We start from the raw sequence: 20,216 nt of genomic DNA on the forward strand, positions 1-20,216 counted from the left end.
AGCAGGGACGAGAGGCCAGACAGTTGCTGCACAGCCCATGTTGAGGGGGCCGAGGTCAGAGGCAATTGGGGTCAAATGGCTAGTGAGGGGGGTTATTAACACTGAAGACAAGGTGGCCCCCAGAGCTATCACAAAATGCTCTACAAAATTTGTATTCCTTATAGAACAGTTCAAATCGCCAGCCAGAGTAGAATCAATAAATAACCCAGAATGAGACTGGCAAAGACGTGCCACCATGTCCTGGGCCAGCGGGGATTACCACTCACCTACGTACTTGCGACGTTGTTCTCCAGTCACAACCTAGAGGGTGGCCGGAGCACTGTGCCCTCTCCCCACTGCTACAAAGCCCTAGTGCAGGGGATCGAGCCCAGGGCCTTCGCATGCACTCCTGTCAACCCACTTCCACTCAGCACACAAGCAACACACCGAACTTTCTTTTTCCAGAGAGGACCACAAAGGATTCTTGCCACTCAGTTAACTGAATCATTTTTATCACCAAGGGTTAGGGACTGTTTTAGGTTCATCTTGACGATATTTTTCAGAATAAACAGAATTTTCCTCTGAAGGATTTGAGAACCCATTCACTAACGCTCTTAAGTAAAAGGAAAGCGAAAGGCATAGGTAAGTCCAAGGAAGTATCCAATAGGGGCTGCAGAGATGGCTGAGCCGAGAGCACTGGCAGCTCTTCTAAAGGACTTGGGTTCAATTCCCAGCACCCACATGGCAGCTCACAACTATCTATAACTGCAGTTCCAGAGGATCCAATGCCCCCACATAGACATACATGCAGGCAAGACACCAATGTATAAAATGAAATAAAAAATTATTTTTAAAAAGGATCCAATAAAGGCCTTAAAAGCATGGGCCTTCTCTGACAGGCCAGCAGCAGTCAGCCACAGCAGCTTGTTCACGTGCCGACACCAGTGGCTGGCTCTAATGCCTAGGGAGCTATATCTGCGAAGGGAAAGGAAGCATGTGTCAAGCCAGCGGTATGATAAGTGTACTCCCCAGGCCTAAGATGGAAAAGGAAGCATCCAGAAGAGGTCAGGGATGAGGCTCTCTATGCAGCAGCTCTGCGCTCTGCATGAGATGCTGGGAGGGGAGCCTGGATGCTGTGTGGGGACAGTGTTCTATATAAGCCTGCTGTCGACCCCTGCCCCCCACTCCCAGCTTTTACTTCATCTCCTTTTTATTTCATTTTGTAATTGGCTACATAACCGAGCTGCCAGGTCCTGGCCAGAACCGTGGCAGCAGCGCTCATGCTCCTCAGCAGGAGGGGGGCAGCGTGCTCAGGCTACCCAGGCCACTCAGGAAACACAAAGCCCTCACTCAGCAAAGTCCCAAGCAGCATGGTCTGATGTAGCCAGCTCATCCATCACGTTTATGCAGAACACTGGGCTGAAAACATCAGTCTAGCTGAGCCGACACCATTTTCTCTCAGCAAAAACTGGCGGCATGGGTGTGGGAAGGGACTGGGTGGGGTAGAATAACAGTCATCCGTTGTTTTTATTTTAAAACATTTGTTTAAACTTTATTTTTTGCACAAGGGTGTTTTGCGTGCAGATATGGGAATCTGCAGGCTGCAGGGATCACAGGCTCACCAGGCAAGGGCTCTACTGTGTCACTCTCATCAGGAAAGAGGCTGAAGAGCCCTCGTGCCAGTCCTGCCTTCACCAACTGTGGGTAGCACATGCTCACTCACACCTCCCTTCAGCCCCCAGAAAAGCCAGGCGGGTTCCAGAATCTAGTCCACTAGGGCAGTTTTATGCAAATCACACATCCATGACTAGTTTCATACCAAAGGATAAAATAAATGGCATTTAAAATAACTACTAATAAGGAAATGCTCAAAGACCAACAGCCTATGATATTCACAAGAAAAAGAGTTTAAAGAATAATTGGTATTCCTAAAAATCAAAGAAAACTTTGGTAAAACTATAGAGTAAGGGGCTCATTATGTTCAGGCAAAAGGAATCTGTGATGAAACAAAACAAAAGCCCAAGCCCCCCTGCCCCAGAAACAGTTTACCTCTTGGCAGAAGGAGAGCAAGCTTACCCTTTGAACACTTGTTGCTGGCCCCGGCCCAGCCCAGTCACTGTGGTGTCTTTGAGTAGCGTTTTCAGTCCCTTATCCACAGAGACCTGGGCAATGCCAGCGCCCATCAGCCCTGCACCAAGGATGGCTAGATGCCTGGAGGGACAGGAGCAGACAGCTCTGGTGACCATCTCAAACACTTACTAGCTGGGAACACTAGCCAAGCTGTCACCTGGCACACCAACCACACCAGGCACGAGTATAAGAGCTTTCCCATAATCTCTCTCTACAATATTTTTTATTTTATTTTTAAAGATACATGTAAAACTCACTGGGTATAAAGAATTGGTCTTTCCATGAAGGCAGAATTAACCCAATTTTCAGCTGTCCCCGAAGCATGGAAAACCAAGTCTAATCTTGCGGAGGTATGTGTGAAAACTAGTCCACTCGATAACTTCTTAGTGATCTGAACAGTTTTCTGTCATTCTCCTTTCTCCCAAAATCTACAGCGCTAGCCAGAATACTTCAGTCTCCTCACAGGAGCTTTTGAGTTTTCATTTTTTCTTCTGTGGCAGGTCTTATGGAGCTGAGGCTGGCCTTAGCCTTCTCATCTTCGTGACTGCAGGGCTAACAGTCTCGCATCACCATACCTGGTGTATGTGGCACAAGCAATTGAACTCTGGCTTCTGAGTGCTAGGCAAGTACTCACCAGCTGAGCCAAGCTACAGCTGCAGCAGAGTGTGCCTGGGTCTGCCAAGGGAGACCTAAGCCAGACCGTGAGGGCATCCTAGGAGATGAGGAAGCTGCACAAACCTGCTAAAGGGCCTAGAGAAAACTCAGGGGCCTGAAGACAAGCATGTGCTTGGAATGAGGGCCCTAGTGTGCTCAGGGCAGAAGGGGGTGGGGCTAATCTGCTCTGTGCTTCCTCAACACCTACACACTTGCTGCAAAGCCAATTCTCAGGCTTTCTAGGTAGGGTGGCTTACTGAACAGTCTTCTGTGGCGCTCCAAACTTATTTTTCTTGCACAGGACCTGGCCGTTATAAAGTCCCATCAGGGCCTTCGATTCTCTGGTCAGTGCAAGCTCTCCGAATTTCTGAAAGGTGAAAGGAAACAAGGAAAGTGGAACTTTGGGGTGCTGGTGATGGTACTCCTTCGGCTCATCAGAGGGGACAGCCTGGCTCCACAGGCGGTGCGCTTGGGCTTCCAGCTGCTGCTGCTGTCCCATCATTGCCCTCCTCTGCAGCTCACCTCACCATTGCTTTGAAGGAGGCTTGGTTTTTTTTTTATGTCTTTTTTAAAAAAAAATTTAATTAACTAATTTTTGAGACAGGGTTTCTCTGTGTAGCCCTGGCTGTCTGGGAACTCACTGTGTAGACCAGGCTGGCCTCAAACTTGGAGCTCTGCCTGCCTGTCCCTCCACACCTGCCTCTGAAGGAGGTTTTGATGGTACTGAGCTCTCAGATTCTTACAGCAGGGGAGTGGTAACCTTTGCCCAGATGGATTCTCCCTATCACCTCCAGTAACCCGGGACAGCGGAAACTGAAGAGGCCCAGAGGGTAGGGCCACACTGCCTAAGGCAGCTCCCAGCGACTACAGCTCTCTTTTCCTGCAGCCTGTGGCCCTCGCCACGCCCACTGCTAGATTAGAAGTATCCCAGCATTAAGGATGAGGCCAGTTTCCTGGCTCCCTGCATACAGCTGGGTTTGCCCCTGGCCTTGCCATCTTCCTACTGTCAAGCTTTCTTCACGCTTCAAATGGGAACATGGATGCCTGGTTCTTGTACTGATGTGGGATTAGTGAGAACACTCGTAACATGACTAGACTCTCTATGCTAGCTCTTTCAACCCTGTCAGCACACACTGGTAAAATTACAGGTTACAAACAGCAGTGCAAAGAAAGAACCTCTCTAACAGCACTGCTTATATGCTCTAACAACATGAAATAAGGGTCCACAGAATTAATATGTACTTATCCCTGATATAGTACGTTCTATTTGGATAGCCTGCGGATTTCAAATGGTGGGTAAAGAGCTACTAGCTCATGAATTCAATAGGCTTTGATAAGTTTTATATAAGAAGTGTGTGTGTGTGTGTGTGTGTGTGTGTGTGTGTGTGTGTATGATGTCAAGTACTCCTTGGAATCCATGCAGACACTAGTTTTAGGACTTTAGGAGAGCTGTAACCCACACATTTTCAAGTTCTTCACATAAAGTGACAAGGTATGTGTACATCCATGGCATTTCAAGTTGACTCTAGATTAACTATAGTATCTAATACAAGGTAAACATATATATTTAGTTGCTAACAACAAAATCTCTACATATTCAGTACAAATGCAGTTTTTATATGTATATAATAGATTGCTCATACCCACCCCATTACTCTCTGTCCCTCCTTCCACTCTTCCTTGGCCCCCTCTTTATCCCAACATATCCTCCTCCCTGAACAGTTGTGTCAATCGCTGGATATAGGACTGTAGATGTGGGAGGGCCAAGTACACGCAGTGAGGACAACTACTGATTTGTGAGACATACTTCTATTTTTCTGGACATACATGCGCGCACGCGCGTGCGTGTGTGTGCCTGATTATGGTGTTTAAAATATGAGGACCACATGAACAATTCACGAGAGCTGGTTTTCTAGAGCTTTCCCTGAACTCTTCAGATTACCTTCTGGCCTATTATCAAGTTCTTCAGTGATTGCATAAAACTTAAATTACCCATTCCACTCCTTAAATCTGGCATACCGTTAACTTTTGAGAAAAGTGAAAGGGGTAAGACTGGTCGGCACGCACTTCTTTGTTCTGGGTCAAGACTTTATTTTCTAATTCATCGAAAATGTTGCATCTCTAAGCCTTAGTAAACAGTAAATACATGTAAATCAGTGTTTGTGTTTCCCCCTTTTCTCTGTGGTGCTGGGGTTGGACCCAGGGACACGCACATGCTATGGGCAATCACTCTTCACTGACCTATACCTCCAGCCCTCAATGTATGCATTTTGTCACAACAAAATCAGCTTAAGTGAGCTGGGAGCTGGTGACTCACATGCCTTTAATCCCCGCACCTGGGAGGCAGAGGCAGGTGGATCTCTGTGAGTTTGAGGGCAGCCCAATCTACAGAGTGAGTCCCAGGACAGCCAGAGCTGTTACACAGACAAACTCTGGTTCAAAAAAACCAAAGAATGGGCTGGAAAGATGGCTCAGTGGTGAAGAGCACTAGCAGTACTTCCAGAGGTCCTGAGTTCCATTCCCAGCAACCACATGATGGCTTACAACCATCTGAAATGAGATCTGGTGCCCTCTTCTGGCCTGCAGGTGTACATACAGGCAGAACACTATATACATATATAGTAAATAAATAAATCTTAAAACAAAACAAAACAAACAACCCAAATCAGCTCACATGCAGACTAAAGGTATTCAGGCCACTGGTTCTGAAAGGGCGGCTGCTTCTTGTTCTCATTACACACTCACTACTGGCAGCTTCAAGCACTGCAGACACTGTCTCATTCTCAATCAGTGAGAATAATCATATTGGCCATTGCAAGAAAAAAGTGTACCAGGTTTCCTATGTAGTATGTTTTACATATAGTATATTTTATGTACAAGCATTTTGAGTTTTAAACAGAGCTTTGGGCCTTTAGTTTTCTACAATTAAACTGGAGAAAAATCATTTTACCTGTGATTCAGCGAGATAACCAGCGTCACTTCCTTGCTCGAGACCAGCCTTCACAGCCTAAAAACCGCAAATGAACTTGCTCAGTGTTGGAAAAGAATGGTTAAATGTAAAATAATGCTGAATACAACAGCCAGTCTCATTAGCTTCACACAGCAGGTCGCACACCCAGCCGTGCTGACAGTGAAGCCTGGCTGCTCTAGACTGAGCCAACTGTCTCTCAGGCTGCTGCTGAACCTAGGGGGAAAGGGACCTTTGCTATTCCTCCAGATCCTTTCTAAGCACAGCCTCTCCGCTGTGTTAGTCACATTAGCCAGGAACCCTGTGCAGCTCAGCTTTACATCTGGGGCAGTCACTATGCCACAAATGGTGGAAAACAGCAAAGACATGTGACCCCAGGCCTAAGCACCATAATTTATACATGACAGGAAACAAAACAAACCCCAAATCATTAAAATATAAAGTATCTACATTCCTAACCCCAACTTCCTGTAATATCTACCCTCATCATCACTCTCTTTGGCAAGCTGCTTCTTCTTCTTCTTCCTTCTCCTCCTCCTTCTTCTTCCTTCTCCCTCCTCTTCCTCTTCCTCCCTCTTCTTCTTCTTTCAAGACAGGATTTCTCTGGGTAGCCTTGGCTGTCCTGGACTCACTTTGTAGACCAGGCTGGCCTTGAACTCACAGAGATCCACCTGCCTCTGCCTCCCAAGTACTGGGATTAAAGGTGTGCGCCACCACGCCCGGCTCTTGGCAAGCTTCTTATGCTGTCCTATTTTTACTTAAATGTATTTCAGAATCTTATTTAAACTTCAACCCTCCATTACCAAGACAGCTGGCTGATAGCTCTATCTTGTTCCTCTAATCCTCTCTGACCCATTACCATGAAAGGGACTAAAAGCACAGTGAAGTAAAACTGGTTAGTTCATTATGCTAACCTTCTAAAATCTAACCTCAGCCTGCCTTGCTACACACTTGATACCTCACAGTTTACCTTTAATAGGGAGTCTCACTCACTACTCCTTGACGGCCTCACACTCTCTAGTTTCCATAACTTTGCCCACCCTGCCTGGCCTGACTCTCCCGTCATCTCTCTGTGTTCCCCTTTCAGGTCAGATCCCATGAGCCTCTACCTCCTCTTGCTGATTGTCCCTTCCTCTGTGTACTGATTACCTGGCATTAACTTTTTGCTGTTTTATATCTTGTATGGCTATCTGCCTTACCATAAGTATTTAATTTCTCCAGCCCAGACTGTTAAGATGAATGCTGATGTATGTGTCATGTTTTATCATCATCATCATAATAATAAAAATTTATTTATTTACAATGCTGGGGACTGAATCTAAAGGCTTATACGAGCCAGCAAAGGTTCCACCAGGGCCACATCCCTAGCACATGTTCCATATTTTAGGAATCTCATGTCTTTTACTCAAAATATACTTTGCAATGGATCCATTCTCCAGTTTTTTGGTTGTTTTGTTTATGTGAGACACAGTTTCTCCATGTAGCTCTGGCTGTCCTATAATTCTCTATGTAGACCAGGCTTGCCTTGAACTCAGAGATCTGCCTGCCTCTGCCTCCTAGAGTGTGAGGACTATGTATATCATCACACCTGGCTCTTTTTTTTTAAAGACAGGGTCTCTATATATCCTTGCTCTGAGTGAGAAATATGAAAATGGTGGGTACACAGGGCAAGACTCACATCAATTATTTTCAAAGGTGCAGGATAAAGGCCTTTGGTCTGCTTTTTCACTTTTTCTTCCACCGTTTTGTAAATCTGTTGTCTGACAAATGGGATAGTCATGGCGAATGACGTCAGCTCTGTAAGGTAAAATGCGGTGAGATAGTTACTGAAATGAACCAGGGCTCCATTGTCCATTTGTTCTGCAGACTCCACAGCAATACAGTAATTCCAGCCATCTGAAGGAACACAACCTAAGTACCAACCTCTGTACCGAGCTGTCTTAACATGCATTAATTACTTGGTACATGTTAAGGTCTGGTGTGGGGACGTGCAGCTTTATTACACTATTATAATCTACGTTTGCATTAATGTTTAAGTTTTTCCAAAATAACAAGCCTTTAAACAATGGCTTTAGTTGTTAGTACCATGTGACTATGAGGCAGCACTGAGCATTTTTAGGCTGACTTCTTAAAGCATAGATCAATACATTTACCTCTCTCTCTCTCTCTCTCTTTTTGTTTTTGTTTTTTTGTTTGTTTGTTTTGTTTTTTTGAGACAGGGTTTCTCTGTGTAGTCCTGGCTGTCCTGGACCTCACTTTGTAGACCAGGTTGGCCTCAAACTCACAGTGATCTGCCTGCCTCTGCCTCCTGAGTGCTGGGATTAAAAGTGTGCACAAACCGCCCAGCATCTCTCTCTCTCTTTTTGAGGCAGGGTTTTATGCAGCTGGGTCAGACTCATTCTGAACTGCAAGTAAAGCTCAGAGGCTGGAAGAAGCCCTGCTGCGTGGTGGTAGGAAGACACTCACTTTCCATCAGGCCTTTGTTGTGCTTTGCAGAGACCTTGCGATCAGCCAGGCCTTTGGCAAAATTGACTGCAACTTCTTCTAGGTATTCAATTGTCCTTTCCTCTGGAGATTTTATTCCTGGTCCTGTAAAAACAAAATAAAGCAACAACAACAAAATGATTGCAAGGATTGGAATGTAAATCAAGCTTAGACCAGTCCTTGGCAAAGAAAACCTGTGGCAGGGAGGCTCCCACAGTCCTCCTTTCACACCAGAGTGGTAAACTCTAGAAACCGTGTGAACAAAGGTGCAACATGGGCTCTAAGTGGAAGAAAGGTCTGAAAACACTGTCAGTCTGCCTTCTACTTCTATAGGTCTTGTGTGTGTTCCGTATTCCTAGTGCAAAAGTAGGAAAACAAACACACAACTGAGTAAGCTGTGCAATTATGTGTAAAGGGGCTGCAGGAGCCTGAGGCCCAGAGCTCTAGAGAGGGAGCAGCCCAGCTTAGGCAATGGTTGGTCACTTTGCCCTTTGCTGTGTCATAAGCTCTGGAGTATGGACTGCCTCCTGGACTTGGCTGAAGCCAAAGGATGCTACTCTGAGGAAAGCAAGGCATCAGACTTTTGGGGTCACACAGAACAGAGTAGAAGGAAGAAGAACATAAAGCCGGCTTCCCCCAGAACACTGTAAAGAGTCTCAGGGCGCTAGCCGCTCAAGGGCTGGTTCAGAAGGGGAGGAATCTCTGTGACCCCAGGTTTAGTCCAAAGTACCTGTACACACAAGGGGGCCTGCAACAATATGCAACTGTGCTGGAAATTTTTATGTCAACTTGACACAAGCTACAGTCATCTGAAAGGAGGGAACTTCAATTAAGAAAATGCCTCCATGAGCTGGGGCTGTAGGCTGTAGGCTGTAGGCAAGCCTGTAGGGCATTTTCTTAATTAGTGATTAATGGGGAAGGGCCCTGTCTACTGTGAGTGGGTTCTATAGGGAAGCAGGCTGAGCAAGCCATGGGGAGCAAGCCAGTGTGCAGCACCTCTCCATGGCTTCTGCATCAGCTCCTGCCTCCAGGTTCCTGCTCTGCTGGAGTTCCTGCCCTCGCTCACTGCTTCTGATAATGAACCGTGAGTCAAATAAACCCTTTTCTCCCCAAGTTGCTTTTGGTCAGTGTTTCATCACACCAATAGCGATCCTACTAACACGGCAACTAACTTCCCATTTATGGCATCTGCCACCTTGTGTGTCTGCTGGAAGCAGGAATTAGATCATGTGTGTAGCTCAGTGGAGTGTATGCTTAGCATGTATGAGACTTGGCCCTATCCTTAGCACCCCAAAACCAAATAAAAATGGTGAAGCTGAGAAACCCAAATAACAGAATTTATAAGGCGATGAGAACTGACACCAACCAGGCTCTCAAAAGGTGGCATGAATTGCACCAGAAGAAGTGGCTAGAGTGTAAAAAGAAGTCTACACACTTGAAGGACTAAGGAACAAAATCTCAAGAAAGAGGAGCTTACTATAAACGTGTCCTGTTGTGAACCACAGTGCAGAAATCACAACTAAATAACTTCAAAATGGCCAAAGCTCAGAGAGTCCACAAAAGTCAACAACATCACAATCCTGCAGGGCAACCAAGGCCACAGGACCCACACAGACTGCCGCTGTGCCTGTGCTATGCCACAGGTCTGCCCAGAAGGGCTTCCAGCACTGCTCAGCACACCCACGAGAGAGAGAGCTAGCCACCAAAGGCAGGGAAAGACCCCTACAGGGGCACAGGTCTGCTGGAGGCCTACACCGTTTAGGAATGAAGGTCATCCTGCTAGGCAAAGAACCATGACCGACTGAGGCACTCCCCTAGGGCTAAGTGGGTGATGCTGGGAGTATCGTATGGGAAATACAGCCTTCCTTGTGCCACACTTGGAATCTGGCCAGTTCTCACTCCACACCACAGTTCTCAAGGGAGGTACAGGCAAGGACACAGGTCTCCTGGGCTGGCTATGGTCTCACTCATATTTCTTTTCTTAGCCTAGATACCTTCCTTTCTTGGTCTCTTTATCCCAGAGCATTAGCTGACATCTTCTTACTGAGAGAAAGAGAATCTTAAAGATACTTCCCTTTACTTCCAAGCCATCTCTTCTGCCAGGCTACGTAAAGCCTGTTTGTTCAAGGCTTCCTCAGCAGTGAGATGACCCTTCACAACCCCCTGTAATTCTGGCTTCATGGGAGCCAATGCCCTCTTTTGGCCTCCGAAGGCACCTGCACACATATGATGGGCACACTTACATACAGATAAACATGTGAACATTAATAAAATCTTTAAAAACTGGTGGCACACACCTTTAATCCCAGCACTCGGGAGGCAGAGGCAGGCAGATCGCTGTGAGTTCGAGGCCAGCCTGCTTTATAAAGCGAGTCCAGGACAGCCAAGGCTACACAGAGAAACTGTCTTGAAAAATAAAATAAACAAACAAAAATCTTAAAAAACAAAAACAAACATAACTAGCTGGGCATGGTGGCACACACCTTTAATCCCAGCACTTGGGAGGCAGAGCAGATGGATTGCTGGAGTTTGAGACCAGGTTGGTGTACAAAGGGAGTCCAGGATAGATAAGGCTACACAGAGAAACCTTGCCTCAAAAAACAAAACAATAAAACAAACAAAACTAAAATAAACCCTAAAACCATCTTAGCCAGAACGAAAGCCAAACCAAACCCAAAACAACCCTTCAGCTCCATATATGACTTTATAGTTAATTCTATTAGGTACTTAAGTAAGAAGAAATATCAATTCTACACAAAAGTTTCCGGAAAACAAGAGAAAGGAATACTTTATAACTCATTTTATGAGGCCAGCACTGCCTGACAGTAACACTATGCAAATATTGCAAGAAAACATAATTATCCATGAGATCATTAATTCTCTTTGCCACGCATAAATAGCATTTATAGATAATCAAGCTAACAATTTGTAAAAAGGATAATGTGTTATATCTATGGAGTTTATTTCAGGAGAAAAGACTGGCTCAATAGAAAAAAAAATCTAGAGCGACTGACACTAAAAAAGAAAACAAATCATACAATTACCTTAATAAAAACCAAGAAGGTATTTGACAAAATTAACAGCTGTTCTTAGCAAACTGAGAAATAGGGCATCTTTTCAGCTTGATACCAGGCATTCAGGACAACCCACAGCTACCTGTGCACTCCATGACAAACCCCTCCCCTCTGAGACTGGGAATGAACTTCTGTCTGCTCCCACCATTTCCATGCAACACTGTACAGAGGTCTCAGCCACGGCAAAAGTCCAGAGACAAAGGGTATTCAAACAGTGAAGGAAGAAGCCAAGCCTTAAGAATGCACAGAAAATGCTTGAAGGCTTAACACATGAGCTTATTAAAATCATAAGACATAGGTCCATGCCCCAAAATCAATTACATTTCTATAAACAACTATTTAAAGCAAAATGAAGCATGCTGGCCTAAAACTATGCAATATCTAGGAATAAACCGAAGTGGTCAGAGAGAGGCATAAAACACTGCTGAGAAATTAAGCACTTCAATTGAGAGATATGACTCTGATGGCTGGATGTCTTAAAAATGTTATCTCCTGGGGCTGGAGAGCTGGCTCAGTGGTTAAGAGCACTGTCTGCTCTTTCAGAGGTCCTGAGTTTGATTCCCAGCAACCACATGGTGGCTCACAACCATCTATACTGGGATCTAATGTCCTTTTCTGGCTTGCAGATAGAGCACTCATGTACATTATATAGATACAAAAAAGATATTGTCTCCAATTTGAAAAAATTGGTATTCCAATTCAATGCTATTCCAATCAAAATTCTAGCAAGTATTTTTTTTACCTATAGTCTTTGTGGGTATGATCATGTTGATTATAGAATCTATATTCAAATAGAAAGCAACTATTATAGAAAAACCATCTTGAATGAAAAGACCATAGTTGGAGCAATATAATATCTGATAAATCAACAGTTAAGACCACATTGTGACCGGGCATGGTGGCGCATGCCTTTAATCCCAGCACTTGGGAGGCAGAGGCAGGCGGATCGCTGTGAGTTCGAGGCCAGCCTGGTCTACAAAGCAAGTCCAGGACAGCCAAGGCTACACAGAGGAAACCCTGTCTTGAAAAACAAAACAACAAAAACAACAACAAAAACAAAACAAAACAAAAAAGACCACATTGTGTTGGTTCAACAAAAGACTAGATAACTAGAAATAGAATATATAGTTGACTTTTGACCAAGGTGACACGGTAGGTCACTGGAGAAAGAATAATTTTCTTTCTTTCTTTTTATTGAGCCAGGGTCTCTCTAAGTAGTTCTGGCTGTCCTGGAAGTTGCTATGTAGACCAGAGTGGCCCTGAACTCAGATCTACCTACCTATGCTGGAATTATGGCATACACCACCATGCTCAGCTACAATAATTTTCCTCCTTTCTTTTTTTTTGTATTTTCGAGACAGGGTTTCTTTGTGTAGTCCTGGCTGTCCTGGAACTTACTATGTAGACCAGGCTGGCCTCAAACTCAGAGGTCTGTAATCACAGCACTCAGGGAGGCAGAGCCAGGCAGATCTCTTTGAGTTTGAGGCCAGCCTGGTTTATGAAACAAGTCCATGAAAGCCAAGGTTACACAGAGAAATCCTGTCTTAAAAGGGGGGGGGGGGGGGGGGGACCAGAATGCTTTCAGAAGAAAGCACAAGAGAAAATCTTTGTGCTTTTTAAATCAGAAAGGAATTCCTGGATACCAAATTAAATGCATGATCCATCAAAATCCCCAAAATACCAAAACAAGCAAACAAACCAACTTTCGAGGTGCAGACAGAGATGTGGCCCACACAAGCCTGATGACCTGAATTTGGCCCCCAGAAACCATGTAAAAGTTGAAGGAGAGAATGAACTCCACAGATTTGTCCTTTGATCTCCACATGTGTACCATGGCATGTATGCATATGTGTGTATATGGGTACACAAACTAATGATGATAATAACAATAACAATGAGCAACTTGATATACTGGATTTCATAAAATTAAAACTATTTAAGCTCAGAGAGAGAAACAGAATTCACTTAGCGGGAGGAAATACCCGTTAGTCACATAGCTGACAGGAAGACTTGTATCCCAAAAGAGTGAGAACTCAAACAAAATGATTTGAAGAGACATTTTATCCAAGAAAATATATAGGAAGCAAATTAACATGAAAGATACCCAAATCTAAGACTAAAGCCACGTGACATGGTTGGAAATGAGAAGACTATGCTGCTGGTGGAACGAAAACTGGTAACTTCTCTGGGTGACAGGTGGATGGTCTCTTAGGAGATGAATACACACATGGCACACGGGCTATCAGCCCATTCTTCAGTGGTCACCCAACAGAAGGAAAGCTTGGGCCACATAAAGGCTTGTGCAGCAATGCGCATAGCAGCTCTATTCAAAACAGTCTCAAATTAGAAACAACTTGAAACGTCACCATTTGGTGACTAGATAAACAAACTATGGCATATATGTAATAAAACAGCACTCAATAGGAAAGATCACCCTGGGGAAGGGAGATGGCTCAGCAGGTAAAGGCAGTGTCACCAAGCCTGATGACTTGAGTTCAATCCCCAGAACCAAAAAGATGGAGGAAGAGAAGCGATTTTTACATGTTGTCCTCTAACATGCATGCTGAGGTACATGCATAGACATATATATGTATTATATAAATAAATATACATATATTTTTTAGAAGGAAGGAGCAAATTATAGATAAGTACAATAACAATGCATTTCAAAACCAAGCTAAATGAAAGAAGGAACAAAAAGTTACATATTAGCAATGCATTAACTATAGTAGTGTTTACATGACTATGTATATTTGTTAAAACTCAAACGGTTGGCTGGGCATGGTGTCACATACCAGTAATCTCAGCACTTGGGAGGCAGAGGCAGGAAGAGCTCTGTGAGTTCAAGGCCAGCCTGGTCTACAAAGCAAGTCCAGGACACCAAAGCTACACAGGGAAACCTTGTTAGAAAAACCAAAAAAACCAACAAAACAAAAAACCCTTCAAACTGTTTGTCGAAAACTGGAAAATTACATAAGTATCTTTAAAAAAAAAAAAAAAACTACCTTGAAATTGGATGTACAACCGTTTCTGTGACCTTTTACATTTCATGTGTGTCTGCATGCCACTGTGAGAGTGCAGAGCCGAAGGATAGCTGGTCAGAGTCAGTTCTCTCTTCTAGCACGTGGATCCTAGAGAACAGACTCAGCTCTCTGGGCCATCTCAATAGCTCTTGTGTTCCTGAGGCAGGGCCTCACTATGCATCCCTGGCCTGGATCTTGACACACTATGTAGCTCAGTGTGGCTCAAATTCATGGTCCATTTGTCTCAATGTTCTAAATGCTGGCATTACAGGCATGAACCACCACACTGAGCCTGAAGTAATAGCTTACTGCTGGTATTTAAGAAGTACTAGCCGGGTGTGGTGGCACACGCCTTTAATCCCAGCACTTGGGAAACAGGGGATCTCTGAGTTCTGAGTTCAAGGCAATCTACTCTCCACAGCCAAGTTCCAGGATGCCCAAACCTCACCCCCCACCCCCGGAAGAAAAAAGACAATGTCACTCCTCAAATATTGTTACTTCTTTCTTAAGAGTTTTGAGTTTCATCTTGACTAATATTCAAGAGATCAAATCTTTCAGAAAATAAGCAACTCTATAAGACCGAATTTTGAGCCATGTTAACACTTACCCAGAGGTTCCACCAACTGGTCAACCAGTCCCATTTTCTTTGCTTTGTCTGCACGAATGTTTTTACCAGTCAGCATCATGTCAAATGCAGCAGGCACACCCAGCTAGCGTGTAAGCAAGAGCCAGAATAAAGGGGGAAAATAGAATGGAAGTTAGTTACAAATCATCAAGTATATGGTTTGCTCTATAATCCCAGATGCTGGAAGGCTGAGGCAGGAGAACCATGGACTCAAGGCCTGTCTGAGCTGAGAGAAGACCCTGACTCAGAACAAAACAACAACAACAAAATCCAAAACAAAACCAACAAAACCAGCTAAATGTGGAGGCCTATGCCTTCAATGACAACACTCAGTAGGCAAGAGGATCTCCATGAATTCTAGGCCAGCCTGGTCTACATAGTAAATTCTAGGACAGTCAGGACTACATAGAGAGGCTCTGGCTTAAAAACAAACAAAACAAACAAAAATAATCAAAACCAACCAACCAACCAACAACCACCACCACCACCACCACCACCACCACCACCACCAACAACAACAACAACAAAAAAAAAGAAATGAAAGAACGACTACCAAAGTAAGTAAAGAAATTCAACAAAATGTTTTGTGTCAAGATATCTTCCAGGGCTGGAGAGATGACTCAGCGGTTAAGAGCACAGGCTGCTCTTTTGGGGTCCTGAATTCAATTCCCAGCAACCATATGGTGGCTCACAACCATCTATAATGAGATCTGGTGCCCTCTTCTGGCCTGCAGGCAGCATGCAGGCAGAACATTGTATACATAATATATCTTAAAAAAAAAAGAAAAAAATCTTCCAGACAATTTTTATAAAGAAATGTGTATTATTTTGATTCTAACTTGGTATGTGTAATTCCAGCTCTCAAGAGGTTGAGGCAAGATTCTGAGGTCAGTCTAGACTACAGGATAAAACTTGTAAAACCAAAATCAAAACCAAGCAAATGAGACGAAAGCTTCTTTTCGCACTCTCCCTTTTGAGAACTTTTGGTACAGTAGCTCTGCTGAGCTCTTTTCCCTGAGAAGTCCATAGAGTAAGAAGCTATACGCGGCCCACTGCCTCTCGTTTGATAGGAGATTTCTCTGCAGCTTCCAGAGATGACACTCCATAGAAATTCAAAAGCTTGCTGGGTCTTTTTCGGTCCTTTGAATACAGCAAGGAAATGGTCCAAATCAGAGAAGGATGGAAACTTCTGTCTCTTACTTATCATGAACTATGACCCACGGTTTTGAAAAACTATTAAAGGGATACTGTGTAGACGCGGAACAAATTAATGTTCTGGAAAAGCAAGACAGTAGCTTATCATCTTTACCCTTCATCAGATAATAACAAAGATTCTGATCAATAATTTTGTAGGACTGAAAAATAAGTATCAGGAATTTAAAAAGAAATTTCTCAATGATCTTCTATATTCCTAACTTGCTTGGTTTTTGAATTCTATAGTGAGTGTATTTTGTACTTTGTACAAGACAGAACAGAGGTATTTATGTGCAACAGTCCCAAGTTCATGGTGTTGGAGGATCTTAAAACTCACCATTTTCGGCAATCTCTGGGTACCTCCGGCTCCTGGTAAGATCCCCAGCAACACTTCAGGCACACCTAACACTGTTTTTCTGTCTTTTGTTGCTATTCTGTATTGGCATGCAATGGCGAGCTTCAAACAGAGCAAAGAAAATTAGGATGTTAGAAAATGTAAGTGTACACTGGCACCTAGGTTGGCAGGTCTAAAGATATGTATAAAGCAGGAATGTACCACAAAATAAACCATGATTCCTTGGGCTGACATTTGCCATTCTACAATTTACCTTTTCTATCTATGTTTTATAATTTATTAACTCTTTTTTAGGGTACCATTCTCCTTAAAAATATTCTGATGGCAACTGAATTCTAAAAATTCAAGCCAGGAGTGTACTCTTTTTTCTTTTTTTTGGTTTTTCTTTCTTTCTTTTTTTTTTTGGTTTTTCGAGACAGGGTTCTCTGTGTAGCCTTGGCCATCCTGCTGGGATTAAAGGCGTGCGCCACCACGCTCGGCTCTTTTTTTTTTTTTGGTTTTTCAAGACAGGGTTTCTCAAGAGTAGGCTTGGCTATTCTGGAACTCCCTTTGTAGACCAAGTTGGCCTCGAACTCACAGAGATCTGCCTGCCTTTGCTTCCTGAGTGCTGGGACTAAAGGCGTGCACCTGTGACACCAGCACCTGGCCCCAGGAGTGTACTCTTATAGTTCTGGTTACACAAGAGTCTGAGACAGGAGGATTGCCTGAGCCTATGAGTTTGAGATCTGGGCAACCTAGGAAGACCCTTGTCACAAAACCCAAAAGCAGTAATAACTAACAATAGTTCTGAAGTTTAGCTGGGCATGGTGGCGCATGCCTGTAATCCCAGCCCTCAGAGAGACAGAGGCCGGGGGAATCTCTTTAAGTTTGAAGCCAGCTTGGTCACAAAGCAGTCCAGGGCAGCCAGGTCTACACAGAGAAACCCTGTCTTGAAAAACCAAAACCAAATCCAAACAAACAAATTAGCCGTCAAGTTTTAGCCGTGCTGGTGGAGCCAGCCACCCGTGAGACTAAGGTAAGAATTAAGCAGGTCTATAACCTTTGGAGATGATTCCTTCCAATCAACCAGGTCTACTGTAGCTTCTTAACAGGCCTTGCTTATCACTGCTTTTGAGTACAACTACAAAATACATGGAATGCTTTTGAAACCATTTTCTTGTTAATCAAATTTTTTTGGGACCAAGCCCAGGTTTCCTTCATTAATGTATGTAAAAATCCAGCATATAGACCAGCACGTGACAAATGCTAAATAAATATTTTCTTTTTCTCTTCTTTTAAAACACAGTGCAATCTGGTAAGAATCTCTTCTCTTCGCTGTCATGGTGGCACATGCCTTTAATCCCAGCACTTGGGAGGCAGAGGCAGGCGGATCTCTGAGTTTAAGGCCAGCCAGGTCTACAAACTGAGATTCTGTCTCAAAAAGCAAGCAAGCAAACAAAAAACTCTTCAATCTTATTTTGAAAACATAAAACTCCTCAATTTTATCACCTTTACTATTCACAAGAGACTGTCTCTGTCTCTCTCTCACACACACTACTTTGTTTTTTTTTTTTTTTGTTTTTTTGAGACAGGGTTTCTCTGTGTACCCTTGGCTGTCCTGGACTCGCTTTGTAGACCAGGCTGTCCTTGAACTCACAGCGATCCGCCTGCCTCTGCCTCCTGAGTGCTGGGATTAAAGGTGTGCGCCACCACTGCCTGGCCATTACTTTGTAAGTCTCAACCAGACTTAAGAACATGAATATAGTCACACTTGTGAGCCTCTGCCCTGTGAACCTAAATCAGCTATTCAGATGAGAGAAAGTTCCACAGTGCATTCAAATCTCAGCTGTAAGTGGGAGCAGCGCTCCTCGGCTCACTTGTTCTGTGTCACTTGCTAAGAATTAAATCCATTTGGGTGTTTGACAGCTGAAAATAAAGGCACTTCTATTCAGGAAATATTCCCGGGTAGGCTAAAAGTTTGCAGCGGCACATCCCACAGTGAGTGGGACCGTCTGCACTGCTCTGCAATACTTCCATACCTCAAGTCCTCCTCCCAAGCAGGATCCACTGATGGCGGCCACAACAGGCTTTGGGGACTTTTCAAGTTTCTCAAATGTTCTCTGTCCTTCCTGTGATATTCGTGTTGCTTCTTGGGAAGTTGTACAAGATGCTAGCATGCTGAAGTAGTGACAGAAAGGACAACACAAAAGGACAGATGACAGTGGATCCTGTTTTGTATAACTCTTCCCCACTCTATACTTACCTTAGCATATATCAATATTTGGCAGTGAGTCTTCAAACATAGAATGGAACATGTTACACAACTTATTTTGCTTCTATAACAAACCATTGACCACAAAGCTTGAACCAGAACACTACCTGGTAAATATTTTCACTATCAGATCAGACAGTTCTAAGGTTATATTCTGGATCTAGTTAATGTCTTTAAGCTATTTTGTAGTCTTTTCCTACCCGTTTTCCTACTGACTTGTAGCTGTTGCTTTGTTATCTATCTACATAGGCCTGACTATTCCTCTCACAGGTTCTTATGAATAAGGGGTAAGATTTCTTCAGTGTATGGATGAGAGTAAACGGTTGGGACAAATGTGTGCCCGCCACCTCGTGTGTGCCCGCCACCTCATGTGTGCGTGTCTGTACGTTTGCTCACCTATGCAGGCACATATGGAGGCCAACATTAGGTGGCCCCTTCACTTCTTATTTTTTGAGGCAAAGCAATCCATCAAACTCATTGTGTCCAGCTTTTTACATGGATGCTGGGATTCAAGCACAAGTGCTTGGCTAAACAGCAGCTATTTTACCTACCGAGCCATCTCCCCAGCCCCTGTACTTTCAGTTTTTCTTAAAACTGCCAAATTGTGCTTTAAAATGGCTATACCAATTGAGATTTCCACCAAATTTTTAAATGCTTGCTGGTCTGATGGATGAAAACCAGGCACTTGTTCTTGGCTAATGCAAGCAAAGGCTATATTTAGTCATCTATGATTTAAGCACAAATCCTGTATTTCATCAGCTTTATTACACCCTGGAAAATAACTTCAAAAATCAACTTTGGGAGAATTTGCTTCTATCTTATTTTAGAGAAGGTACTATTTAAAGATACATAATTAAGAGGCTGGAGAGATGGCTCAGTGGTTAAAAGCACTGACTGCTCTTCCAGAGGACCAGGGTTCAATTCCCAGCACTTACATGGCAGCTCACAATTGCCTGTAACTCCAAGATATGACATCCTCACACAGACATACATGCAGGCTAAACACTAATGCACATAAAATAAAGGTAAATAAATTATTAAAAGAAGAAAAAGGTATATAATTAATCAAGATAAACTTACTTGATGTCAGCACCTGCAACAAAGCAGCCGGGCTTTGATGAGATGAGGACAGCACTTCTGATTTGGTCATTGGCCCAGATTTCATTCATTACTTCTATGAACTCTGACTGTACTTCTTTGTTCAACGTGTTTACCTATAAGAGAAGTAACTACATTTAAGGGTTTAAACAGTAAGTATCACATATACACTCTCACTGTCAAGTATGTTTATGCAGCAGACATATATGGTTAGAAGAAAAGAAAGAAAACAAAATCAAAACACAGACAGACCCAACCCCCCTGAAACCCATAGAGCTGTCTGTTCAGGTAGCTTTAGCTAACTATTAGTCCTCCTCCCGCTAACAATGGGTCTCAGGAGCTGGAGCGATGCTCGGTGGGTAAGTGTGCTTGCCATGCTAG

The 20,216-nt window shown here is 43.7% G+C and overlaps 1 protein-coding gene across 1 annotated transcript in view; it reads right to left on the reverse strand.

Annotated features, from left to right (window-relative positions):
* Window positions 1-20,216, reverse strand: part of Hadha (hydroxyacyl-CoA dehydrogenase trifunctional multienzyme complex subunit alpha) — a 35,777-nt gene that overhangs the window by 5,418 nt on the left and 10,143 nt on the right. The window contains exons 4-12 of the mRNA XM_051143066.1: window positions 19,818-19,951; window positions 18,505-18,643; window positions 16,469-16,588; window positions 14,920-15,022; window positions 8,198-8,320; window positions 7,410-7,528; window positions 5,714-5,770; window positions 3,021-3,130; window positions 2,056-2,190 (exon numbers count right to left, since the gene is read on the reverse strand). Coding sequence (XP_050999023.1) covers window positions 2,056-2,190; window positions 3,021-3,130; window positions 5,714-5,770; window positions 7,410-7,528; window positions 8,198-8,320; window positions 14,920-15,022; window positions 16,469-16,588; window positions 18,505-18,643; window positions 19,818-19,951 — 1,040 coding nt within the window. The remainder of the gene's footprint in view (window positions 1-2,055; window positions 2,191-3,020; window positions 3,131-5,713; window positions 5,771-7,409; window positions 7,529-8,197; window positions 8,321-14,919; window positions 15,023-16,468; window positions 16,589-18,504; window positions 18,644-19,817; window positions 19,952-20,216) is intronic.

This window comes from Acomys russatus, chromosome 1 (genome assembly GCF_903995435.1).
Source record: "Acomys russatus chromosome 1, mAcoRus1.1, whole genome shotgun sequence".
Lineage (NCBI taxonomy): Eukaryota > Metazoa > Chordata > Mammalia > Rodentia > Muridae > Acomys > Acomys russatus.